We start from the raw sequence: 26,702 nt of genomic DNA, 5'->3' as shown, positions 1-26,702 counted from the left end.
TCCCATGCCTCAGTTGTTGTCAAGGAGACATATCTCTAGCATATATCTTCTCTGTGGTTTCTCTTCTTAGTATGCTTTTCCATTGCTATGGAGACTATCAGAAACTCATTTAGCAACTCCCAGTGCCCCACGAGGAATGTGTATTTCATAACCCACTGCTCAGAATGAGGATGTCTGTTTAATTTTTGGCCTCTCACCTGCACTGTCCAGCCTGGCTACGTCAGGGACTGGCTGTGCTGAGACTTCCTGAACCAACACAGCACAGCTCGGAGGGCAGGGCTATGAAAAGGTGGCTTCACTGGGGACACTTCTGAAGCTGAGGCAAACTTTGCATGTGGGAGGTAGCTGAGGGCTTGCCGTGGCTACTTGGCATGGCTCTCCAAGTCACTTCACATTCTAATAATACTAATAAAACTTCACATTCTCCAGGTCTTCAGCTTGTGTTCTGCTGAGTCCTCATGCCATTGCAGGTATGGTGGTCTTTCATGAATACTACATGAAGCAAAACAGATGAAACCAAGGAAAATGCCTTACTATCATGGTGCAAAAGAGAGGGAAACAGAACCACTCTCTTGGCCACCATCGCAGGGCAGGAGCGAGGGAGCCACGCAGTGGGGCTAGCGGCAAGGAGGTACCTGTGAGAGGGAGGATCTGCAGCTTGGTTTGCCCAGCTCCCAAGACTGTCAGCATTCTAACACTGCAGGTGAGGGGTTCACCCTGCTCAGGGCAGGACCTGAGCTTGTGTCAGTCAGGCGGTGGCACTCTGAATCTCAGAGAGCGGTGGGGCGGTTGCGCTAGAAGCAGCGGCATCCCAGCAATAGAAGTGGCAATAGCAGGCTGGAGGAACCTAACCGTGTGCTGGCACTGTGCACTCAAGCCACTTTGGCCAGTACAGAAGTCTAGGCTTTCCTAAGAAAACCAGCACATAAGAGAAAGTATCATTTGGGGTTTACAACAGCTGGTACACAGGAAAGGTGTCACTGCTGGCCTGAAGGGCCAGCAAGCAGTGGGTTTGAGCACACCAGAGTATCTTCCTCCTGAGACAGGAGGGAGAATAATCCTTGCAATGCAGTTGAACAGGGTCTCGGTACCATGGGAAGACCCCTTTCAAAGTGGATGTAAGCAGGCAAAAATTAGAAATAAATAGGGCAGCCTATAAAATAACAAAGTTCCACGTTCAACGTGAGAGTTACAGCCCCTCTCATGAGCTTTGTGGCTCATGCTGAGGTGGCAGCTGAGCCTGCAGTTCCCAGCTCCCTGCCCTATTTCCCCACTCCAGTGCAGTCTGACATATTAGCATAATCCTCAGTTCCAGTTTGCATTAATATGTCGGTCTATGCCCTGCAGTAACTCGGGAACAGATATACTGTCATTCGGCTACTGGGGCTAGAGGGCCACAGGAGGGCTCTGAGATGGGGACAGTAAGTCCATTACCCTTCCTGGGTAAATCAGAGCCCAGCTGTATCCAGAAATCTGTAAGTAGCCAGATAGTCTCCAAATCACCACCTCAGTGCAACACAGAGCCATAAATATTCAGCAGGTACTAGAAACAGCTGAACCCAGCAAAAAGAATCTACATACATAAATAAAATGAAGTAATTAATCAATTCAGGCATTTTACAAAAATGTACATCAAATTTACATATTTTACTAAGGCACATGATTTGTCATGAAATTGGGTTTGGGAACCAAAAGGAATCGCATATACCTTGTCACTTATGCAAATCACTCTCTATTCACAGATTTAAAAATGCTGATGTGCATCTCCCTGATGTGTATTGGGCCATGTCTAGGTACGCTGGACTGTAGCCAGTTCAGCACAGCGCAGAGCTGTGCGGGTATAGGAGGCACACCCTGAAAGTACCCTCAGCGTTAGGGAGCCAGCATGCTGCAGCCGACACACTTGCAGGCAGCAGAAAACAAAAAGAGGACGGAAATGCATTAAAACCCAATTTATTTCAGTATGTCTCAGAAGTGATGGGTTGCTTTGTAATTTGCTTCAGTGTCATTTTTAATCTTATGAAGTTCAAAATCTAAAGGGTATATTTCATTGAAACTTCGAGGCTCTTTTTTTCAACTTGCACTCCAGATTTAAAGGAAATCAGTTAGGTTGATCCAGCTAGTGTCTACAGAATTGTATGTGTTTGTATGTATACACCATACATGCAAATGCATTTCAGAGGGGTACTTACACCCAAACAGCAATTACCTGCGCAGCTCTGGTTCATACCGCTACATTTCTCAGTGTCACTTTTCTGTCTCATCATGCATTTCCTTCTCAGCATTTAAACACTTCTCTTGTTCTTAAGCTGTGTGTTGGTGAAAGCATAACGCCAGGATTTATGGATTTGCAAGCATGTCATTATGGGGTTGGTGAACTGGGTCTGCATGCTTGGAGCTCAATTCCATTTATCTGGAGAGTAGGTGTTTAACTAATGGGCACATCAGACATGGAATAAATGCAGGGCAGCTTCTAGTGTCAGTGCTTTACAAAAACATCAGAACGAACGAGCTGAGAGACCAAAACGCTGCCTGTTTTTACATTCGGTGAACAGAAATAACAAGAAAAAGCACCATGATGAAGCACTATCCTTGTGCATTACTGATTATATTGAGATTAATTTTATTCATTCTGAATGATCGCAGTATCTGCAAGACTGAGGAAGAACAAGTTCAAGAAACGAACAGAATTAAGTAATTACAAACCATAGGCTGAAAACAATCTAATTAATATCTCAAATATGAATTTAAATAAACTTACAAGAAAGAGAACAATAAATTTACGTCACTTATGGATTACTTTCTAGCTGAACGAAAGGCTGATCATGTTTGTTAAAAGGCCTTTGGGTTAAAGGGCTGAACCGCTGCTGTGTGCATCGGCTGCACGAGCTGTGGTCCGAGGAGGACAGCTGCGCTACAAGGAATTGGGCAAAAGCGTAGCGTAAACTACGGTCTAAAAAACAATGAAAGAGGGAAAGAGGAGAGAGATGTGTTCTGTTTAAGGGCTCATTCTGCTTCAAACAATGAAGCTCCCACTAACTTCAGGCTCTTGGACTCTACTATAGCAGAATTATTAGACTTCACGTTATGTTGTGCTCCAAGATCCCATGCAGATTAATGTCTTACTGTGCTAAACGTAAGGAAAGGTGCCATTTCTGCCTAGAGAGCTTTACAATAAACAGAGTTTTATAGAATAACATGTTTGCAGGAGAAGTCACAAGTATTGGGGACTAAGGAGTATCAACTATGTGTAAATAACAAAAAAAAGAAGTTAAACGAACATATCAATCCTGAATGATCAGATCTGCTGTCTTTCTTCTGTTTATTTCTGATTAAATTCATGGAATTTTCTGTGTAAACGCACAAAAAATGAAGAGAAATTTGTGAAGGCTGCAAAAAGAAAACTTGCAAATTGGGAAAAAGTCAGGTTGACTAGGAATAATGCATGCTTTTTATGCACAAGAACACATACTATTTTTTCATTCGGGCCTGGAGATGAGTCAAAGCTGCATATTGAAGGAAGCTGTGGTTTCTAAAGCTGTCGTTAGAGAAGCTGGAAATTGTAGTGATTTAGATAGTGCGCTACAGGAAGATGATTTCGTGGTTACAATGCATGTATGTTATTTGGGAGATCAGATTCTCTTTTACATAACGCTAGACAGCTCTCCCACACCAAGCTTTTCACAGGCTCAAATTAATACCAAGCCTTTGCACTGAATGTATCTGGCAGTAGAAGGCAATTTACTCTCATTCGATTCAGCTTGAATTGTGTCATTATTTAGACATAGACACAGCCTTTCTCACAAAAAAATAACATACAAGAACAACTATGCAGGTGAGATTTCAACCAAGTAGTGCCTGGGGCCTTGATTTCCCTTGTGGAGACTTTGAACCCTCCTGGGTTTGCTCTAGATAGCGCCAGGTGACTGTGGCCACAGGGATGCCCGTTCTCAGCAGCGCCAAGCAGAGGAGCCACTGTTGAGCCAGAGCAGAGCAACGTCTGCCACTGCTGAGCCTGAGTTTACCCCAGCTTTATCCACACGCCACAAAAGAAGGAGTCCAACTCCATTTGTTTCCTGCTGACGAGTGGTTTTCCACCTTGCATGTTATCATGCAAACATCCAGAGGTGTGAAAGACTTTGTCTTTTTAGCTGGTTTCTTACGGAAGCAGAGGTTACGTGGTCCCTGGGCCAGCAGGTGATCCATTGGTCCTCTCGTAACAACTTTTTGTCCCACTGCCAGCTCTGTGCTCAAACACCTCAACCTGTGAGTTTCCACAAAAACAACCTTCAGAAGGACTGTGAGAATACCTGAGTGGGACTTCAGAAATGTGTGCTGAATTGACAGACAATCTGGTTGTAATTCACGTACAAAATCAGTCCCGTGGAAGACTGCCTGGGTCAGACCAGTGGACTCTGTTGGATAAGGACCTACTCTTCAAATCTCTCTCTGAGTCTGGCCCCATGGCTCCTCCTTTTTGTGCTCTGATACTATGTTTTTTCTCATAAAGGGTGGTTGTCGAGCTGTCACTCAAAGTATGACCCAAGAGACATCTCTAGTGATATCACCAAAGTCTTTTCCAGAGGATTCAAGGAAAGATGGAGAGGTAAGGACTTGGTAACACTGAGACCTGGAACACATTAAAAAACAGGTAGGAAAATAAGCCTAGAAAAATCAGTTAAAATTAGAGAAGATTAAAAGATAAATACCTTGCGGGAGTTTATTGTATGTTTCCCTTCTAATTGTACTGCACCTTGTAGACCAATTTTTCTTTTAATTTTCATAGCCCTCCACTATCAGCAATAAGCACCAAACTGAGATAAATTAACAAGTTGGATTCGTTACACCATCCAACCAAATTTCCCTGGACTTATTATGCCTTAAGGGCTTGATACTTTCCTGGCAGCCTCTTTCAAATTACCCCTTCAACAAACATGACATAATCTTGGGCCTGCAGAGCATGAAAATTTATGTCAGAGCAGTTATTTTAACAGATGGAAATTCTCAGATTCACCAGAAAGGTGAAACTTCTAGTACACTATTAATTTTTGAAAAGGACTTCACCATATAACGGTCTTGTATTATTGGCATCCACAGTAACAGGTAACTGCTTCTTGCTCCAACTTTGTGTTTTTGTGCAGTGCAGTACAGCGAACGCCAGCTCTGTTCCAGCATTGTGCAGCATTTCATAATACGCGATTGCTCGTAAGTCCTGATTCAGCTTTTCACTCTTGCAGGATGCAGTGTTTCTCATTAAGCTTCTGCCCAGGCTCTCCAGAAATAATGCGAGCAGCACAAATCTTCCAATGGCTGCCAGTCAAAAGAGCCGGCTCTTGCAGCAACATGAACTGATCTGCACCCACGCTGTTTGGCTTGCAGATAACAGAACATCTTGGGCAGGACCTTGGGTACGGCACTGTCTAAGCGAACAGAAGAGAGGGAACGGCTGCGTGGCACACATTTCATTCGCCATGAGTAACAGCATACTTGATTCTCAGCCAGCGATTTCTTACCAATCAGACATGCAATTGTTCCATGAAGAGTTTGATTTTCAGAGATGTTGCAAAATTTTTTTAACCAAGTTGCTATGATACTGTCAGCTTACGTAGCGCACTGCCTGCAGACTATTACTTTCCCCAAAGGCATTCTGTATGACTTCCAAAACTCCCAAAAGGATCGCTGCAGTTTCTGCTCTCCTGAAGAGCAGCATGTAAACTACTGCTTTGGGCTATCTCTCCATTTGTACCTGGCTGAAATTTAACAGATGTAATATGGCTAATTGTATTGACAAAAAAATTTACTATTCTACCATTTTTCCCTGGACGTTTCAAGACCTAAATATTTCAAGACCAACAGCTGTTTTAGGCTATGTGTTTGTCAGGTCAAAGTAACTCCAAAGACTACTTGTTTAGGAACCAATCACTTCAATGGAAGTGCTCAGTTCATGTATTATATGGGACTGTTGCTGGTAGTATGTAAATGATGTCTAGGATATTTAAAGAACCATATTGTTAATAAACAGAAAAGCATATTCTTAATAAACAGAAAATGAAAAAACAGCTTATACACATAACCAAGGACTTCTATAGTCCATGATGTAATAAATCTATAATGAACATCTGTGACAGCAACTCAAATATTTATTCATATACTTTACATAGAAGTACATAATGCTGCCCTACCTAGGAGACATAAAATGCCTTGAAGATGTAGTAGCCTTAAGGAAAATCAGCAGAGCAAAAATGCAAGTTCTAACAAAGTTAATGTATTGTATTTGTTGCACTGATGTAGAGAAATACTGTTCAGTAAAAGCTGTCCTCTAAAAGACCTTCAGGAAATGGAGCAGATGGTTCCATGTACTATCCCACTTAAACTCAAAGTGGTTTTATAAATACTCCAAAAAAGTAAATTAATATTTTCCTTAGTCTTTTATGTAAAGAAAAGAAGGTAAAAGATGATTGTTGTTTGTATTCAAATCACAGTGCATTTATTACAGAATTCTAAAATACATGAGTGACTGTTTTTGCATGAAAAAGATCTTCAGCACAAAACTCTAGAATGGTTCAATATGCTTTGCTGTTAGGACTATTTATACCTTGGATTTCTGTGTTAATACACCCGATAGGATAAGGAAAAATTCCACTTTGGGATGAAACAAGGTGGGCCCCAATGCGGACTGTACCATTTGCTCATGATAGACAGTACCTTTGCTCGGCAGTTCAGTCTCCATAGATCATTACACCTGCCGACATTTTTAATGAAGAAAACAGTAGGAGTCCTAGGGGACCCACTGTGCACGCGCTGCCGGGCTGTGCCTGCGCCACAAGTACAATATGTTCCGGACACACTGGGCTCTCCATGCCTGCACAGATTGGCCATACATCACATGTGCTTCGAGTCTGCTGTGTCCAGAAAATACTGTATGGGGCCATTCAACTGAAAATCTGGTAGGTTACTGATAAAAACAGGATTCTGCCATCAAAGCAGTAGAATTGGCAGGTATAGGGAATAACTATTCTAGGAATCTGTTATAATTTCTAAGAGGCATCCATCTGCAAGATACAGGCAACAGGATCTTGGCATCTGGTACTTTGCTGCTCTAGTTAAATACTGTTTTGCTCCTTGGCTTCTGTCCCATTTCCAGAAGAGGAAATAGCATCTCTTTCCCTCCCGTGGTTGGTGATGTTTTTCTCTCAGTCTGTAGCTTTGTTATGGATCATGGGGAACCAAGGGCCAAAAGTGACTTGTAATCCTCAGCACATGCTGTTTTTTCTAGACATACTGCTTAGTAAGAAAGTAAACTACAAAGGGGTAAAAGATGCAATATGGTGCTTACTGCCCTGTTTCGGCACATTAAATATATACAATCTGCTCTTTATTCCAACTAAAAATAACTCTCAGATTAATAACAGCTTTCTTTTATACATTAGATAGAGAAGTCATTACCGTGAATTATAAAGCAGAAAAGTGTCTGCTGCTGCAGAGTTCTGCATGAGGACAGATGTGCAAAGTTTGATGGAGTGGATTGAGCATACACCTGGGAGTGAGACAGGAGACGTATCTCTGTGAGTGACTTCGACTCCTTCCGAGAGTCAGGTCTTTTACATACATTTATTTCTATTTTGAGGGGGCCAGATTTAAACAGTTTATTTATTTATTTTTTAACAAGCTTCAAGAATCTACAGCTCCAACTGACATCAGTGCTGGCCTCCAAGTATCCAAAACCGAAGTCCGAAACTTCAGCATAGAAAATTAGAAGCCAGTTTTGAAAACCCTGACCTCCACTTCCCTGGGCTTCTTCATTCATAGAGTGGTGTCTGACTAGCCTTATCCATCTTTGCAACGTGGCTGATTGAAATCTGCAACTAAGGAAGTGCTATACAAATAATTATTGCTCTATCTCACAAATCATGATAAGCTTTTTAACTATTATCTATAATACCACTCCAAATTCACAATATAATCATCCTTGTAGAAACTGAGCAAGTATGTCTTTCTATTTGGCAACTATATAACATTTTTCAGTTTTAAGGCTGTGCACAACAGCAGTTCAGAAAGCTAAACATCACTGACCCACTTTACAAATGGAGACAACTGCACTCAGAAGAGGGATCTGCACTAGACCACACACACTGCAGCAAATTCACCACTAGAATACAGAATTTCGGATACAAAATTTACTGTACTGAACACTAAATCAGTGGTTCTTAAACTCTTGCTATAGGCAGGCAGTTGTTGGTCATAGTGTGCCAGGTTCCTTTCTTGCCTCCTCTTGCTAAATTAATTTGAAAATTAGTTAAAAATACTTTCCTAGTATTACTTTACCCCTCAAGCAATCCATGTTGTTACCATTGGGATACTACCCAGTCATGAAATAAATAGAAAAATCATCGCCAGCTGCATCACCAGGGGCAAAGGATCTGCTAGACTTTGTCAGAAAGGTTGAGCAAATTTGCAGCAGGTATTGTTGCTAACAAAAACCTAATTTTGCCGCATGTTGTATCATTCTGGACGTCCATCTCAATTATAAAGAAGGGAAAAAAAGACCTTCAGCTCATGGAATTGATTGGTTTTGCAAAACTGATTCACTTGAGATACACAAGCGTATGTCAGTTGAAACACAGTCTGATGGGCACTGGGTCATATTGCATCAAAATGGCATTATGTTGCAATGAAGCCTTGTGGTACAATTTCTTTTTTTTTTTGTCCTGAAACTGATTTTGAAATCTGTACATGTCTTGCACGCCTCGCTGTCCTGGGTTTGGCCAGGACAGGGTTAATTTTCACCGGACTCCAGGAAGGGGCACAGCCGGGGGGTGGGGACTGACCCCACCTGGCCAAACAGAGCCCGGTATTCCATACCTTGTGACGTCATGCTGGGTTCCGGTGGGGTGGGCGGTGGGGCGGGAACTCACTCTCGCGGCCCGGGAGCGTGCGGCACCGGTGCGGTCCGAGAGAGCGGGTCTGGTTTTTTGTCGTGTTTTCTCCTTATCTGTACCGTTGTTGTTCCTGTTTCCCTCTGTTTGCTGTTCTGTTAAACTGCCCTTACCCCGACCCACCAGTTTCTGCCTCTTTCTTTTCATTCTCCTCCGCACGCCGGTGGGGGGAGGGGTGGCCGCGTGGCGCTTTTGTTGTCGGCGGCAGCCGAAAACCAAGACATTAAAATTGGCGCCCAAGCGTGGGGCGGGGATAACGGCAGGGCTGAGCAGCGGGTGTTAAAACAGCTTTCTTAGATTTGCTTAAATTTTGTTATACGCATTTTTCTGTGTTAAGTAGTCGCCGGTAAAAAAGAAAAAAAAATGTTTCTGACTTTGATCAAGTGGCTCTGCTATGTAAATCCGTACTTGCACTATGTGTTCATTGCCATGCTGTTCATCATGGCTGGGAAAAAGATCAGGATGATGATTTTCCTCTACTGTACGATATCGACTTATGACATGATAACGTCAATGTGCATGAAATTAGGCTTGTATTTGCATGTGGCACTGCGGTCATTTCCATACCTCGGATCCTATGTCCTAGAATTTGTTAACAATCAAACCCAGTCTGTGGGGAAAACCGAAGGGGATACCTTCCCCCACTCTTTCTCCCCCCCTCTCTCCTTCAGGCCAGTCCTAACGGCTTTTGAGAATTTCGAGTACCCGTGGGATGCTCAGGCCAGCACTCTCCTTTTGTTCTGCCTCCTGAATGGGTTTCAGGTTTTGTTTAGGGTTAAGCAAGTCGTTAAGAACACCGTGCAGAGAGCTGCCCCGGGGCCGGATAGCTGTGAGTGGCTGGGTGTGTGGGACAGCATGGGCAAGTACCTAGGGCAGTGGACACCCCCGATGTTTTTTAAACTCACCCCTGAGCAAGTACAGAATCCGGAAAAACTAGTAAAATATCTGCAAAAAGTGTGCTGCCACCCTGGGAACTCCAGAGAGACACAGATCACAGCAACATGCTGGGGTCTGGCCCATGCCTACCGAGCTGCCCTGTTTAACACTGTTCAGAGCCCTAAAGGGGAAAGGGGGGGAAACGAAGCGGCAGGCACTGCGACTGGCACTGCCCCCCCAGCCGGCCCTGCAGCCCCTCCAGCCCAGCAGGCAGTCACAGCCCCCCCCGACCGGCACCACGGCTGCTGCAGCCACTGGTGTGGTCCCGGCTCCCCCGGCGGGCACGACAGCTGCTGCAGCTCCAGCCACAGACACAGTGACTGAGCCCAATGACCAACCTGTGCCAGTTGCAGTCGCCCCCGTAAAACTAAAGAAAGACGCAAAGAGAGCAGATCGCTCCGGGAGGGATGACGATGAGCCAGGGTCATCGCGGGAGATAGAGACAGAGATCATCACCCGGTCCCTGTCCCTGGGCGAGCTGCGAGACATGCGGAAAGATTTCAGCCGCCACCCAGGCAAGCACATTGCCACCTGGCTGCTGCGGTGCTGGGATAACGGGGCCAGCAGCTTGGAATTAGAGGGCACGGAAGCCAAGCAGCTGGGATCCCTGGCCAGGGATGGGGGCATTGACAAGGCCATTGGGAAAAAGGAACAAATCCTCAGCCTCTGGAGGAGACTTCTGTCAGGCGTGAGGGAGAGGTACCCCTTCAGTGATGATTTTGTATGCTATCCTGGCAAGTGGGCCAATATGGAAAGGGGTATCAGTACTTGAGGGAATTAGCTGTGCGGGAGCTGGTTTACTGTGACACAGATGATGAGCAGGTACCCAAAGACCCAGATGAACTCCAGTGCTCACAATCCATGTGGAGGAAGTTTGTGCGGAGCGCACCCTCCTCATATGCCAACTCACTGGCAATAGTAGACTGGAAAGGTAAGGAGGCACCAACAGTGGATGAGGTGACTGTCAGACTCCAGCAATATGAGGAAAGTCTCTCTTCCTTCCTTGTCTCAGCCGTGGAGAAACTGGTCAAGCGACTAGACAGGAATATGTCGTACTCCCCACCTGTACGGGCCAGTGTCTCAGCTATTAGGGGCAAGCGTTTCCCTGCTCAGGAGAGGGAATACAGAGGCTACACACCCCGGGGCACCCTGTGGTTCTACCTGCGTGACCACGGAGAGGACACGAGGAAGTGGGATGGAAAACCCACCTCAAGTCTAGAGGCACGAGTGCGTGAGTTGCGAGGTAAAACAATCACCAAAGGGGATTCTGTTAGGAAAAACGCCGCTCCAGTTTCCAAAAGCCAGCTCTCCAGACCAGGTAGACAGTTTGATCTTGATTCCGATCCTCTGGAGGGGACCTCCAAATCATTTTTACAGCAGGTGAGCAGCAAGTTCTCTGACGAGGATTAGAGGGGCCCTGCCTCCAGCCAGGTGGAGGAAAGGGACAACCGTGTTTATTGGACGGTGTGGATTCGGTGGCCTGGCATGTCAGATCCACAAGAGTATCAAGCTCTAGTGGACACTGGTGCACAGTGTACTTTAATGCCATCAGAGTTCAAAGGGTCAGAGTCCATTTGCATTTCTGGAGTGACAGGGGGGTCCCAAGAGCTGAGTGTACTGGAGGCTGAATGAGCCTCACTGGGCAGGACTGGCAGAAGCACCCCATTGTAACTGGCCCCGAGGCTCCGTGCATCCTTGGCATAGACTATCTTAGGAGAGGGTATTTCCAGGACCCAAAGGGGTATCGGTGGGCTTTTGGCATAGCTGCTTTGGAGACGGAAGAAATTAAACAGCTGTCCATTTTGCCTGGTCTCTCGGAGGATCCTTCTGTTGTGGGGTTGCTGAGGGTTGAAGAACAACAGGTGCCAATCGCGACCACAACGGTGCACCGGCGACAGTATCGTACCAACCGAGACTCCCTTCTCCCCATTCATCAGCTGATCCGCCAGCTGGAGAGTCAAGGAGTGATCACCAAAACTCACTCACCCTTTAATAGTCCCATATGGCCAGTGAGAAAATCTACTGGAGAGTGGAGACTGACAATAGACTACCGTGGCCTGAATGAAGTCACACCACCGCTGAGTGCTGCCGTGCCAGACATGCTAGAACTTCAGTATCAGCTGGAGTCAAAGGCAGCCAAGTGGTACGCTACAATTGACATCGCTAATGCATTCTTCTCCATCCCTTTGGCAGCAGAGTGCAGGCCACAGTTTGCTTTCACCTGGAGGGGCATCCAGTACACCTGGAATCGACTGCCCCAGGGGTGGAAACACAGTCCCACCATTTGCCATGGACTAATCCAGACTGCACTGGAAAAGGGTGAAGCTCCAGAACATCTGCAGTACATCGATGACATCATTGTATGGGGTGACACAGCGGAGGAAGTTTTTGAGAAAGGGGAGAAAATAGTTCAGATCCTTCTGAAAGCCGGTTTCGCCATTAAGTGAAGTCAAGGGACCTGCTCAAGAGATCCAGTTTTTGGGAATAAAATGGCAGGATGGGCGCCATCAAATCCCAATGGATGTCATCAACAAAATAGCAGCTATGTCCCCACCAACCAGCAAAAAGGAAGCACAGGCCTTCCTGGGTGTTGTGGATTTTTGGAGGATGCACATCCCAAATTACAGCCAAATTGTAAGTCCTCTGTACCACGTGACCTGGAAGAAGAATGATTTTGAATGGGGCCCCGAGCAACGACAGGCATTTGAACAGATTAAACGGGAGATAGTTCATGCTGTAGCCCTTGGTCCAGTCCGGTCAGGGCAAGATGTTAAAAACGTGCTCTACACCGCAGCCGGGGAGAATGGCCCAACCTGGAGTCTCTGGCAGAAAGCACCAGGGGAGACTCGAGGTCGACCCCTGGGGTTTTGGAGCCGGGGATACAAAGGATCGGAGGCCCGCTATACTCCCACTGAAAAAGAGATTCTGGCAGCATATGAAGGCGTTCGAGCTGCTTCAGAAGTGGTCGGCACTGAAGCACAGCTCCTCCTAGCACCACGATTGCCGGTCCTGGGCTGGATGTTCAAAGAGAGGGTCCCCTCTACGCATCATGCCACCGATGCTATGTGGAGTAAGTGGGTCGCGCTGATCACCCAGCGCGCCCGAATGGGAAACCCCAGTCGCCCAGGAATTCTGGAGGTAATCATGGACTGGCCAGAAGGCAAAGATTTTGGAGCATCGCCAGAGGAGGAGGTGACACGTGCTGAAGAGGCCCCACTGTATAACCAGCTGCCAGAAGATAAAAAACAGTATGCCCTGTTCACGGATGGGTCCTGTCGCATTGTGGGGAAGCAGAGGAGGTGGAAGGCTGCTGTATGGAGCCCTACATGACAAGTCGCGGAAACGGCCGAGGGAGAAGGTGAGTCCAGCCAGTTTGCAGAGGTGAAAGCCATCCAGCTGGCTTTAGACATTGCCAGTTGAGAGAAGTGGCCAGTGCTCTATCTTTACACCGACTCTTCGGTGGTGGCCAATGCCTTGTGGGGGTGGCTGCAGCAATGGAAGAAGAACAACTGGCAGTGCAGAGGCAAACCTATCTGGGCTGCCCCATTGTGGCAAGATGTTGCTGCCCAGCTGGAGCAGTTGGTTGTAAAAGTCCGTCACGTGGATGCCCACGTCCCTAAGAGTCGGGCCACTGAAGAACATCAAAACAACCACCAGGTAGATCAGGCTGCTAAGATTGAAGTGGCTCAGGTGGATCTGGACTGGCAACATAAGGGTGAAATCTTTATAGCTCGGTGGGCCCATGACACCTCGGGCCACCAAGGAAGAGACGCGACATACCGATGGGCTCGTGACCGAGGGGTGGACTTGACCACGGATACCATCGCACAGGTGATCCATGAATGTGAAACATGCCTGCAATCAAGCAAGCCAAGTGGGTAAAGCCTCAGTGGTATGGAGGACGATGGCTAAAATATAAATATGGGGAGGCTTGGCAGATTGACTACATCACACTGCCACAAACCCGCCAAGGCAAGCGCTATGTGCTCACAATGGTGGAGGCCACCACCGGATGGCTGGAAACCTACCCTGTGCCCCATGCCACCGCCCGGAATACCATCCTGGGCCAGGAAAAACAAGTCCTGTGGCGACATGGCACTCCCGAGAGAATTGAGTCAGACAACGGGACTCATTTTTGCAACAGCCTCATAGACACCTGGGCCAAAGAACACGGTATTGAGTGGGTGTATCACATCCCCTACCATGCACCAGCCTCTGGAAAGATCGAACGTTACAATGGGCTGCTAAAAACCACTTTGAGGGCAATGGGGGGTGGGACCTTCAAAAACTGGGATACTCATTTAGCAAAGGCCACCTGGTTGGTTAACACCAGAGGGTCCACCAACCGGGCTGGTCCTGCCCAGTCAAAACCTCAGCGCCCCGTAGAAGGGGATAAAGTTCCTGTAGTGCACATGCGGAACATGTTAGGGAAGACGGTTTGGGTTAGTCCTGCCTCGGGCAAAGGCAAGCCCGTCCAGGGGATTGCTTTTGCTCAAGGACCTGGGTGTACCTGGTGGGTAATGCGGAAGGATGGGGAAGTCCGATGTGTACCTCATGGGGATTTGATTTTAGGGGAGAATAGTCAATAAATAAATCGTACAAAGTTAATTGTTAAATAACCCTGTCACTGTCTGTTATCACTGTTATAATTGTTATATTTTGTACCAGTAGTAGCATAGTAAGAATCGTCCAGATTAAAGAAGGATGGACTTTTCTCGATGAAAACCTAGCAGAGCACGGCGATGATGGAACTGGACCTGGTTTTCAACAACTGGCATCCAGCAACTTCATCAAGATCAACATCTCCTGCAGACTGTGGGCACGGGCCGCACCACATACATCAGCCGTGAGCTCCGGATGCAGCAAGTGACTGCCCACCACCACACATCACCTCTCCTGCCACGGAAGACCATTGCGACAGATGGAGCCCGAAGTCATGGATTAAATGAACTCAACGGACACTTTAGAGTGATGATCCATAGACTAAGGGAATGATATCTGGAGACAGGAGAAGTGGTGGTGATCAACTGGACAATGGGGGACCTGGGCATGACGTAGATGGTATGGAATAAGGGGTGGATAATGTCCTGGGTTTGGCCAGGACAGGGTTAATTTTCACCGGACTCCAGGAAGGGGCACAGCCGGGGGGTGGGGGCTGACCCCACCTGGCCAGAGCCCATTATTCCATACCTTGTGACGTCACGCTGGGTTCCGGTGGGGCGGGAACTCACTCTCGCAGCCCGGGAGCGTGCGGCACCGGTGCGGTCCGAGAGAGCGGGTCTGTTTTTTTGTCGTGTTTCCTCCTTATCTGTACCGTTGTTGTTCCTGTTTCCCTCTGTTTGCTGTTCTGTTAAACTGCCCTTATCCCGACCCACCGATTTCTGCCTCTTTCTTCTCGTTCTCCTCCGCACGCCGGCGGGGGGAGGGGCGGCCGCGTGGCGCTTTTGTTGCCGGCGGCAGCCGAAAACCAAGACACTCGCTTATGGACTGTAAGCCAACAAGACCGTATCAGCAGGACAATGGCCGCCCAGCAGAACCCAAGGGAGGCGGCAGGATGCCATCTGTCTCAGCTGAGGCATCAACAGAACCGTGCCGCATCAGCTCTTTCAGTGGTCTCAGATCTAGGATATTGTAATTCAAAAGTTTGATCTACCCAGGTCTCTTTGCTGAGTATCTGACTAAAGTCTTATAATTTTTCATAACAAAGGAAATACTCTGCAGTCAGGAACTGGGTTTACCAAATCAGCTAATGTAAGTTTCCAGGTCTTGCAGGAGAAACAAAAATATACCTGAGACAATCATCTTTTTTGGGAAATGTACTCAGAACATCTACCAAATTGAGGAGACTTTTTTCTCCCCTCCGATCTGCCCGCCTTCCTGTTTACAGACAGGCTTTCCTCATTGCAGGCATTGAATGCCCTTCTAGGAAACGTGGCGACTGCTTCACACAGAAAAGTCACTCGGGCTTAGAAAAACCCTGTTTTGCTAGACTGCTTTTGAAACACGTTTTAGCAGCTGTGAGAAAGAAGGGAGGAAGAAGAAGAAACCTTACAGATTTACACAGACTTTTCCCCGGCAGTCACACATGGGTGACAGATCCTAATGGGGAGCAACGTGGGGATGAGGACCTGATCTCTTCGGAGCGGCACAGCTCTGCCCAGACCCTCCAGCAAGGCCCGGGGCAGCACAGACCCCCGCACGGGGAAGAGGAGGGTGTCTGCATCCTCTTAACAAGGCAGATGGGAGCAGGGCAGGGGCCCTCCAGCCCTGCCCAGGGCCTGGGAGCCCCGGCTCCTCTCATAGCTCACGGGCCCCAGGCTCCCCTCTGCGCCCAGGGGGCCCCGGCTCCCCGCAGGACGCAGGGTCGGGGGTCCTCCGGCTCCCCTCGCAGCTGGGGGGCTGCGCGCCCCCTCCTCCCCTCACGCCCCGGGGACCTCGGTCTCCTCAGGGACAGCCCAGCTCCCTTCGCGCTACTCAGGCTGGGACCCCCCCCGGCATGCCCAGGGGCCGCGGGCTCCCCTCGCAGCCCGTCGCCCGTCACCGAGCCTAACAGCCGGGCTCCCCTCGGGCCCGCGATCCCCGCTCCTCGGAGCAGACGCCCACCCGCTCCCGGGGGAGGCAGCCCCGGGGACCCCCCGCCGGCGGAGAAGCCCATCCCGCGGCGGCCGGAGGCGGAGCGCCACCGCCCCGGCGCCCTGTCCCCCGCCCTCCCAGCGTGCCCCGCGGAGGGGGCGGGCGGCCCTTTGTCCGCGATCCCGGCATGCCGCGCGGCCGGGCAGCCGCCGGAGCAGCAGCGGCGGCTGCGTCCCCTCCCTCCGGTGTGAGACAGCAGCCGCCTGCGGAGCGCGAGTGAGGAGCCGCCGCCCGCGCCTCGTCGCCCCGCTCCCTCCTCCTCCTCCTCCTCCTCCTCCTCCTCCTCCTCCTCCTCCTCCTCCTCCTCCTCCTCCGCCGCCCCTGCCCGGCCGGCCATGCCGTCTCGGGCAAGGTAATGAGCCGCAGAGCCCCGGGGTCTCGGCTGAGCGGCACCGGCGGCAGGCAGCACTACCACCCGCGGGGCTGGAATGACTGGCAACCCAGGTGGGTAGGGCTGGGGCCGGAGGCGCGGCCTGGCCGCCCGCGGGGCGCCGGGGCCGGGGCAGCGGGTCGGCGAGGCGGGCGGCTGGGCTCGGCTCGGCCCTGCCGCCGGGCCTGGGGAGCGGGGCGGCGCGGGCCGCGGCGGCTCGGGGCGGCGGAGGCACTTCCTGGCTGTTGGGCCTAGGGGCGGGCGGGCGGTAGCCGCCAGGCCTAGCGCTGGGCGGGTGGCGGCGGGCCGGCCGCCGGGCCTAGGCGGCTGGAGGGGGCCGGCCGCGGCCGTGCCCTGGCGGGAGCCGGGCAGGAGTGCGGAGGGGAGTTCCGGATCCGTGTCTGCCGGCGGCTGGAGGCGGGGCAGGAGAGGTCTGTCACCGCGCGAGGCTCGGGGGCAGCCCGGTCTGGGCTCCGAGCCGGCGGGCTGGAGCGCTCCTTCCTCGCCCCGCTTCTCCCGGTGTCCCCTCGGCGGCTGCAGCGTGCGGGGCCGGTACCTGGTGCGCGCCTGCGGGCAGCCGCTTCCCCATCCCCGCTTCTCCCGGCAGGAGATGCCTGGCTGGGAGGCTGAGGCGCTGGGGGCCTGCGGCGGGGTGGGCCGGGTTCCTGTGCTGCTTCGGTCTGGTGCTCAGCTGACAGAGCAGTACTGCAGAAGGACTCGTAGTCTTTGGAGGGTTAATAAAACATTACAGGATTTTAAAAAATACTTTTTTAATCCGGGGAAGGTACTTGAGCTGTAAGTAGACTGGGGTGAGAGCTTATACAGTATATTAGGTTTTAATGTGCGTTTGTGCCTGGTACTTCTTAGTAAGTGAAATTCAAAGTCTCCTGACTTCTGTAGTCGAGTGTAGAGAGTGTATTTTAGGTCTTGATTGCTTCTGATGTATCTGATGCCAATGTATTTGTCATTTGAAGAATCAGAATGGTCGTGCAGAAATTGTAAATAAATTTGGTGGTGCTTAAATGTTTTTTAACGTGGAAGATTTGGAACTTTAGAGTTTTTGAAAGTTTAACACAATACGGGATCCTACTTTTAAACTTTACAGCAAAGAACAGAATGGCACGTGCTTGGGAATGTATTTACAGGTGACAGTCCCAGTCGCGTGCAGTTTGGATTAGGAAGATTGTGTGGATGTGAAGGTAGATCTTATGAAACACAGATGTAACTTCAGTATTTATTGTGAAGGAAGCTTTTCTTTTGGTTGAACACCTAGCAGTGCAGCCCCTAGGGCTAATGCTGGAGGCTATTCGATTCTTAATGGTGTGTGGGGCATGGTTATTTAAGCTCTAATTTCTTCTGTTATTGAACTACTTGGTCAAATAACTTACTATTTTTTCCTCACTTAAAAACTTGCAAACCTCGTTGGTGACATCTTATAGCATCTAGATTCTTTTGGGGGAATTAAGAAGTCTGGTCTCTCTCTTACTCCCTAACTACTACCTTGCCTCAGATTTCTGGGCTGCAGTCTGGAATTCTGGACCCTAACTCTTGACCTTTCCACCTGGATGAAGTTGGATGTGTGTCTTGCATCTTTGCAGTGAATGGCTTCTATAAATGCTTTCTGGTTGGATATATTAATTTGTCACAAGTTCTGTCTTTTAGTCTAAAAAGTACATCTTACCGTGGCCTGGAAGCTGTCTTTTTCCAATATAGCATTGTGTGCAATAGGCTTAGTTGTGTTAGGGATGAAAGTGAGAGTGTAACTGCAGAGATGCTTTGCCCAGTGATAAGGCTGGTTTAAGAAGTAAGACTGTTAGCTCAGTGTCTGACTCTGGTCCGTTGCCCATGCTGTAGTTTGGTGCCTTCTTAGCTCTCAAGCCCAGCTGCCGTAAACTGGGCTGCTAAAGTAATTATCCCAAAAGCCACAGCAGACACAAAAATATGAAAGCACTGGAGAAAGCGTGGCGGACTAGGGGAGATCCATAGCGTGGACAGGGCCTAGTTCTGTTTCTGTCATCCTGTGTGATTAGGGCTTCTGCTAAGAGATGGGTAACAGGTCTTCACTGGTCCTGTCACTTGTAAGGATTAAACTTTATCCTTTCCTTTAAATTTTTTTTTTTTAAACTGTTGAGGGAGCCCCAGTATCAGAAATTTTCACACAGTCCTAAACACAGAGCATGTTTTTCTCTATATGTTATGCTCAAGTTTCTTAAATCTCAGAAAGATAGCTTTGGCGATATGGAACCTGTGAGTCTACACTAAGAGCTTAAAGAGCGATGCAGAGATTAAGTCAGAGTTTGTTGTTTTGGCGTTAACTAATTTTTAAAAAGGGATTCACATGCATGGTTGAAAAGAGATCTGTTACATAAAACTGTCAAGGAGTGTTTTTTTTGTTGGTTGTTTCGAATATGCTCTTGGACAAACCCCGCAACACAAAATATATGCACATGTTCTTTCCTTCCCCTTTATTTTCTGTTGACTGTTAGTTTCATTTAGTTTAGGGGATGTAGCTGGTAAATGCTTTTTTGCAGGGCATGGAAGAGGGAATGGCTAAAGTAATGAAAACTGCAGTAATTGTAGTTGTTTGAAGTTCCTAAAGGGGGAAGAAAGGACCTGCTAGTGCATGGATGTATTATCAGATGGATTGTGTTTTCAAACACACATTTTTGTGTGTGTAAAAAAGACTAGATCAATTCTCATTACTAGGTCCAGATTCTTCTCAATTTTTAGTAATGCTAATCACCACTGGGACTTGCGTGAAAACAGTGTGAAACTGAAAGTTGGAGCCCACATCCTTCTTTAAGGGAGAGCAGTTTTTAATTAGAATTTGATTTTTTTTTTCTGACTGCATGAATGCAGTCATATCTGTCAGATGCCTGTGGACTGGTTTTCCTACAGTGTGTGTATTGATAGGGCTGTGTATTACAGAGGATGAAGTTGTACTGATATATATGGACATATTAGTTTGTGCACTGAAGTGTACCAGAGTAAATTAATAGCAACACAAAAACCTTTTAGGTAAGTGTTGGATGCATGTGACAGAGAACAGTGAGGTTTTCTTGAGAAAGTTTGAGAAGATTTTGTTTCCCCTTCTTCTAATCTTTATAGCTTTCAAGTTGCTTACTTCTTTTTTCTTTCCTCTTTTTGTTTGACAGATCTCGCTGCATTTTCCCTGATACGACTTCTGGGGGGAAAAAATAAAATAGTGTCAGTGTGCAGGTCTTGGTTGTGAGCAGAGTTAATTTGGTAGAGTACTAAAGGCTAATTACGTACTGAAACAAGCAATACTTCCCTTTGATAGGAAATGCTCTGGGTGGCAAAGCAAGTTTCATGTGCTTATGGTGGTACTAAGCAGGAGTGTGAGTGCAGCAGGTTAGCAAGTGCAGGGTGCAACATGGCTTTATTATTCTTAGGCAAAAATGAGAAAAGGGAGGTAAGATTTTAATTAACAGGACCTCTCTGTCTCTCCTATCGTAAATGTAGGTTCACAGGGGAGTATATGGAAAAGTGAAAAAGAAAATCTTTCACATCTGAGAAAAATTCCAGAAGTGTTTTATTAAGAACGAGTTTCAGTACTGAACCTGAAAATGAAGTGTATCCTTCCATGCAATGTAAGTCAGTGTTACGAATTACTGATTTCTGTTAGCATGGTACCTGCCAAACCAAGTTACTGCCTAGGTCCCTGTGGGTCTAGGCACGATGAGACAAGACAGTAAAATATGACTGTCCTTCCAGGTAGCTTATAACCTAAGCAGGAGAGTAGTATTGTCTAGCACTTTATAACTGAGAACAAGTACCCTGTGTTTAATTGAAGACAGAATGGGAGGTATTGGCAGGGAGCAAAGAAACTCATTGGAGCAAATGGACTAAGAAAGCGATGAGCAGTGCTTTTTACATGGCTGTGAAGTGCAGAGGCATGTCTCTTACAAAAGGCAAACACTAGCTGTTGTGGATAATGCCTGTTGATAATGCTGGATTAACACATTGAATAAGCAGGGTGATAGTAGGGTGTGCTGTGTATAAGGAAATTTGAGACAGAGACTATCTTCTGCGTTTGCATGTACGAAAAGGTACACAGAAAATGATTGTTAGAAATAGGCTGAGGTCTTAGTTTGGAAAGATGTGTAACTGAGAGACCTGAAAGTTGACAACATAGAGGTGTTTGAGGATGTTGCTGAAATTATCTGAGAATGGGTGTAGGGTCATGTAAGATGAAAGTTGGTAAGGTTTCTCCATCTCTTCATGGACAGATGGGAGAGAGGAGACCACAAATATTGAGACAGATATGTACGCAGGGGGAGAGAGAGGAATAGTCTGTGATGTTGAAGGCAGCTTAGAGAACGAGATGGAGTGTCAGTTGTGTAGTGCCGTTGTGACAAGGTCAATGGAAACCTTGGGAAGAGGTTCAGTGGACTGTGCGTGGGAGATGTGGAGCAGGAATGGGTTCAATTCTGAACTGACAACAAGTAATTCTTGATCTCCTTTCACATCTGAGTGTGTTGAATATGCTGATAGGGTTGGGAAGGTATGAGATCAAAGAGCTTTTTTGTTTTTTGGTAGAGTGGCAGAGCCTAAGTTTGTAGAAAGCCTTTTGTTTTTGGTGTGAAGACAGAGGAGAATGAGATGTGAGAAAGATGAAAGAAGATGAAAGTGTGTTAGTGGGAAGCAAAAGGATCTTGAAGAGCAGATAGTCTTCCATACAAGAATAGCCACGCTAGATCAGACCAATGATTTAGCCATTTTCGGATACAGGGTATTATGCTAGCTATTAGAAGATGCTTGTGGAAAAATAAGGACAGGATGCATATACGTGATACATTTCCCTGACATTACCTCCTAATGCCCATCACAGGACAGAAGGAAGTTGGTGAGCTGATGTGTAAGAAGAAGAGTGATGCAGAATTGAGAGGTGATTTGAAAAGCTACTGTGACTGCACGTAGTTGTCCAGCAGTGGAGATGGCAGAATTGCAGTAGGAAAATAGTTAATTAGTTGTTATTTCACTGGTAGAAAACACAGCCACTTACACTCTCATTCTGCTATCTCAACACAAGAGTAGAAACAAAAGTAGGCTGTGGGGTGGGATCAGCCAGGCTTAGGCTTGGCAAGATGGACACAATAGTGATAAAAGAGCATCGCAGAAGAAGGTGGTCATTGCTCTGTGTGCCTGTGGAAGAAAGGTTGGAAACTTGGTGGGACGCTGTTAGTTTGAATGAATACAATGACTCTAAGTTTAAAATGTTTTATTGATAAAGATTTTAAGCACTGAAGAATTTATCTGCATTATAGCAAATAAACTTGGCCAGTAAGCACGTAAAATTGACTGACTTGAGCAATAATACGAATCATACAGTAGGGTTGTCTCGGGATAAATGCTTCATGTAGATCCTGTATTTTGAAAGAAGATCAAATAGAATAATAAAGTGATTTTTGTCTCAAGATAATATCCATATGGCGGGGTCATTCTGAAAGAGCTACAGGTAATGAATAGTATACACTGGATTGTTTCGAACAAGTTTCTTGGACAAAAATTCTTAAGGCTTCCATGTAACTAAAGAAACACAATATATTTTTGATTGATCTATTTTTCTTTTTTCTAGATAAAAAGTGTGTTTTTTTTAAAGTTTTTCTTCAGTCATATAAATCGATTTGGTCAAATCATGCTGATACTTTTGATGGAATGAGATACACACTTATTTTTGGAAAAGCCTAACTTTCATTTTGTATGTCCTTGGAAAAAAAAAAAAGTAGCTTTTCTTTTTTAGGGAGAACTAGTGGCCATTTCTGGTTATTTAGGTGAGTGAGCTATTTTCTTTTTCTGATATATAAAGGCAGGTTAAAAAATCACCCTGCAGAAAACTGAGTGTGATCTCTGCTGTATAAATGATATTGCTAAAACAGTGTATGCGGGGAATTGGTGTCGGTGGTAATCAGGTAGTCTTCCACCCAGAACCAGGCACAGATGAAAACTGTCATGTGAGCTTTTGAAGTACTTTGCTTATCTCCATCAATGAGCTTTATAAGTGGAAGCAAAACAGAGTAGTGTCTCATAAAATGGTAAATATGCTTTTGAAGCCACAGTATGAGGTAATAATAGTCATGTTTGTCCTTGCAATTTCCCTTTCCATCTTTGTCTAATATCACATTTGTATTTGTACTCCTACTTACATGTTGCTAACATTGTACGTTGTGATTTTATTAGTATACAGTGTTTGGTCAGGTCTGTGACAATGTCAATGTATGTAACCGATAAATTTGTTGTTACATAGACTTCTTTTAAAAGATGACGCGAAGCATTATGTCTGTCACGTCATCTACCATCTGCTTGGCACAGTGTGATTGAAGTGGAAATACCACCACCTGAACAGGAAAAGTGCCCTCCTGAGATGGGGGTGTGAGTTGAGGTAGCTGGGGGTACTGTTCTTCCCATCGCCGGGTGGAAAGGCTGCAGTGTGCCTTAAAGGGCTGGGTGGAGGGGGAAAAAGTAGTTATTTGTGAGACTTTGGCTAGTACCTGTCTGTAGAGTGACTGTGTTTTGAATTCTAAGTGGTTGTCTTTTAAAATCATGAATATATTACTGGCATGAAAAACGGTATTTTTCAGGAACAGATTTGTCTCTTCCTGTGCACGCAGACCATGCTTTGCTGTGAGTTTACACAGCTTTGTTTCTGGTGTGAACCTTACTGCAAGCTTCTTGCAGTTCAGAATGCTTCTTCAAATCAGTATGGACAATAGCAGCCAGTTGGGTCGTAGAACCTAGTTCTCTGGAAACAGTAACTTTCTATGAAGCATTTTTTTCTCTGCCTTGTAAAGAAAAGGCAGAAACTGTTGGCTAAGTTATACCCTTATTGTAGTGGGAACAGTGTCCTCAGTGGGAACTATTGTCTCTTAAATTGATGTGTAGAAGAAGAATTATATATTTTTAATAAAATTGTGCTCACCTTTTAGTTGGGTGATAAAAGTGTGAACAGGTTAGCTTGCAGAAAGCTTCTCCCAAAGACAGAATGAAGCGAGTGTGTGGTTCTTTCCCAAGGAAACAATAGGCTTATCTATTTTACCACAATGGAAAATTTTACAGAATGTTCAAAGGCTGTGCTGCGGGAAGTGAAGTTAGCTGCAGTCCTTCAGTTGGTTGGACTACACAGAACAGTCTTAAAAATTGTAGGTTTAATCAGATTGCCTTCAGACTTCAGAATTTTAGACTTAATGCATGGCACTTGGAGATGATACAGTCTACAGCACATCGTCTTAAAAGAAGCGATGCTCTTTGGGGAGGTACAGGGTTAAGAACCCATCACTACTTAAATTTACCAATTGAAAATTTGACAGTCTGTTTCATTGAAAGGTTCAAATAATTTGAAACCTCGGTAATAAACTGTGCTGTTCCTCAAAGCAAGCTGGAAGTCTCCTGAGGCTTTAGGGCAGGGAGAAAATCTGGGGCTCTGTAGCTAACTGGAAAAATTGCACATGGTGTAGGCACATTTAAAGTTCATACCGTTTGAAGGTACAGTGCAGAACTCTGTTGTTGTTCAGCATAACTTAGGTGAATGTTGAAGGTCCCACTGTGTAAGTATTTTTACAATCCTAGTTGATTGTCCTGAGCAAAGACTTTTAGTAAGGCTTTGCTTCTTGAGTAACATAGCCTATTTTATAAAATAGTCCAAGCAAGTGCTTGACAAAACAGTAGGTGTGACGCCACAGTGAGTACTGAGTGAGGAAAAGAGTGTTACTGTGTGTATCTGAGGATGAATTTGCTTATAGAGCAAAAGGGAATAATACCTGCCAAGCAAACCTGGTGTCAGCCTTTCACTGTGAGAGCAGGGCAAAAGCACAATTTCCTTCTTTCGAACCCTGTCCGAATTGATAGTGTATTGTCTTCAAGCATTCTCAAGAGAATAAAGTATGTGGGGCAGTTTCTTTAATTCCAGTTGTTTTTATGACTGTCATCCCTCTTTGCATTACTTTTTCAGTTGTACTGAGGGCCAGCTATATTTGAGAATAGCAAGCCTTCAGGACAGCTGAAGTAACAACTGCTTTTCAAAAACTTTAGCTGTGTTTTTCCCTTTTGGCCTTGAAATGTATTTAAGTGCTTTTCCTTGAGTTTGTCTACTGGTTCTAATCAGTGTTCTCTTGAAAAGTAAAAATGAAAGACTTTTTCCCAAGAACATGTGGTGTTTGTCCTTACACAAATTGTAGCTAATTTACAGGAATAAAAAGGAATGATATGTCCTGCTTTTTGTTAAATAATCAAAAGAACTGTCTGAAGCTTAAAACAAAAATAGTAGATCTTTAGAGTTTGCTTAGGAAAAGCCCTTGGTAAATGATTTGAATAGTGTGATTCCAAATATACTTAAGTTGAACAAAATTCTGCTGATTTTTGATTTGGATGGGCATTGTTTTACTGGTTTTAGTGTAAAACCTCCAGTACTGCTTGTAAGAATGCATTTAAAGCGATTGGTTGAATTTAGATTCTGAAGCCTCATGAGCACAAGTTCAGTATATTGAAGTTACTGTATTTTTAAAAGTGAAATCACTCGATGTGTCCGATGAGAAGAGTTGGTTTCCTAATTTTCACATTTTTCCTTAAAAGTTTATTCTGGGCTATAAATCAGTTTTCTGAATCTTAATGCAAATTTTTAAAACTCTTTAATCTGCAAACATTTACTTTAAAAGGTAACAGCTCTTAATTTACATTCCATTTTTTTGTACAGTAAGGCCTGTTGTTTTGTTTTGCAGTTTTTATGTTACAAAAATTGAATATGTGATTCCTATATTGATTATCAGTTGAGTGCTAGTAACACCTCCATCTAATAAATCGTTTTGCATTGCTCAGTAAGGCCCATAGCATATTATGTAAATGTTCATGTGTGGATTAGTAATGACTTTGACAAATGGTAGATACTTTGAATGAATTGCCTATCTGTGGTATATACCTATACCTAGTTGTATTTGATTTTTCACTTCTGGGAAGTAAGTTTTCCTTATATGGGCATTCAACTGAAAGGAGACTTGAGAATGTCCTGAGAGAAGGCACTGACGCACTAGAATGCCTTTCCTTTGCATGTTGCTGTAATAATTAGTCAGTTCTAATCCCAATGTGAATTTAAGGTCACTTTTTAAGAAGCAGGTTAGATGTAAAACTTTTTTTGACACAGGAAAATACATTTGGGATTGTCATTTAAACATGTTGCATTTATAAGTGAATGTGAATCCCACTCCTGTTATATGCCTACATAAAAAAAAATATTTTTCTCTTTGTAGAACTGACAGTGCATCAGCTGACCAGGACAATTTAAAATACTCCTCATCCAGAGATCGGGGCAGTTCTGCCTCCTATGGATTACAACCCTCAAATTCAGCTGTGGTGTCTCGACAAAGACACGATGATATCAGAGTCCACACTGACATACAGAATGAAGAAAAAGGTATACAGATTTGCTGTTTCATGTGTAAATTGTGAGGGGACATTGAGAAAAAGGCAGTAAACTTGAAATGGTGGAGATTTTTTTCTTTTTTTTTTCTTTTTTTCTTTTTTCTTTCCCCCCAAAAAAGGCAGTGAACTGATACAGCTCCTTGCCACAGTATCACTCTGTTGGGTGATTTATCAGGGATCAAAGAAATGTTGTGGCTGACACGAACAGTGAGAAAAATACGCAGCTGCATTAGGAGAAGAATGCAAGAGAAGACTTAAATTGCTTACTCTGTTGATGCATTTTCCTAAAGAATAGTATTCTGGATGTGTCTGGTCTGCAAGTTGCAATTTCTTCTGCAATACTGTCTAGTGCTTCTGGTAATGCAAATGGACTGTCTGATAAAGTGGGCTACTAA

The 26,702-nt window shown here is 45.8% G+C and overlaps 1 protein-coding gene across 2 annotated transcripts in view; it reads left to right on the top strand.

Annotated features, from left to right (window-relative positions):
• Positions 1-16,634: 16,634 nt before the first annotated feature.
• SMG1 (SMG1 nonsense mediated mRNA decay associated PI3K related kinase) overlaps positions 16,635-26,702 on the top strand; it is a 72,346-nt gene continuing 62,278 nt past the window's right edge. The window contains exons 1-2 of one of the 2 annotated variants that reach the window (XM_075436859.1): positions 16,635-16,949; positions 26,136-26,299. In XM_075436859.1, the coding sequence (XP_075292974.1) occupies positions 16,861-16,949; positions 26,136-26,299 (253 nt within the window). In that variant the 5' untranslated portion in view covers positions 16,635-16,860. The remainder of the gene's footprint in view (positions 16,950-26,135; positions 26,300-26,702) is intronic. The other variant, XM_075436860.1, reaches the window with a different exon arrangement.

The sequence above is a fragment of the Opisthocomus hoazin genome, chromosome 15 (genome assembly GCF_030867145.1).
Source record: "Opisthocomus hoazin isolate bOpiHoa1 chromosome 15, bOpiHoa1.hap1, whole genome shotgun sequence".
Taxonomy (NCBI): Eukaryota; Metazoa; Chordata; class Aves; order Opisthocomiformes; family Opisthocomidae; genus Opisthocomus; species Opisthocomus hoazin.
Note: the sequence above shows the minus strand (reverse complement) of the source record. Positions and strands in the feature narration are given on the sequence as shown.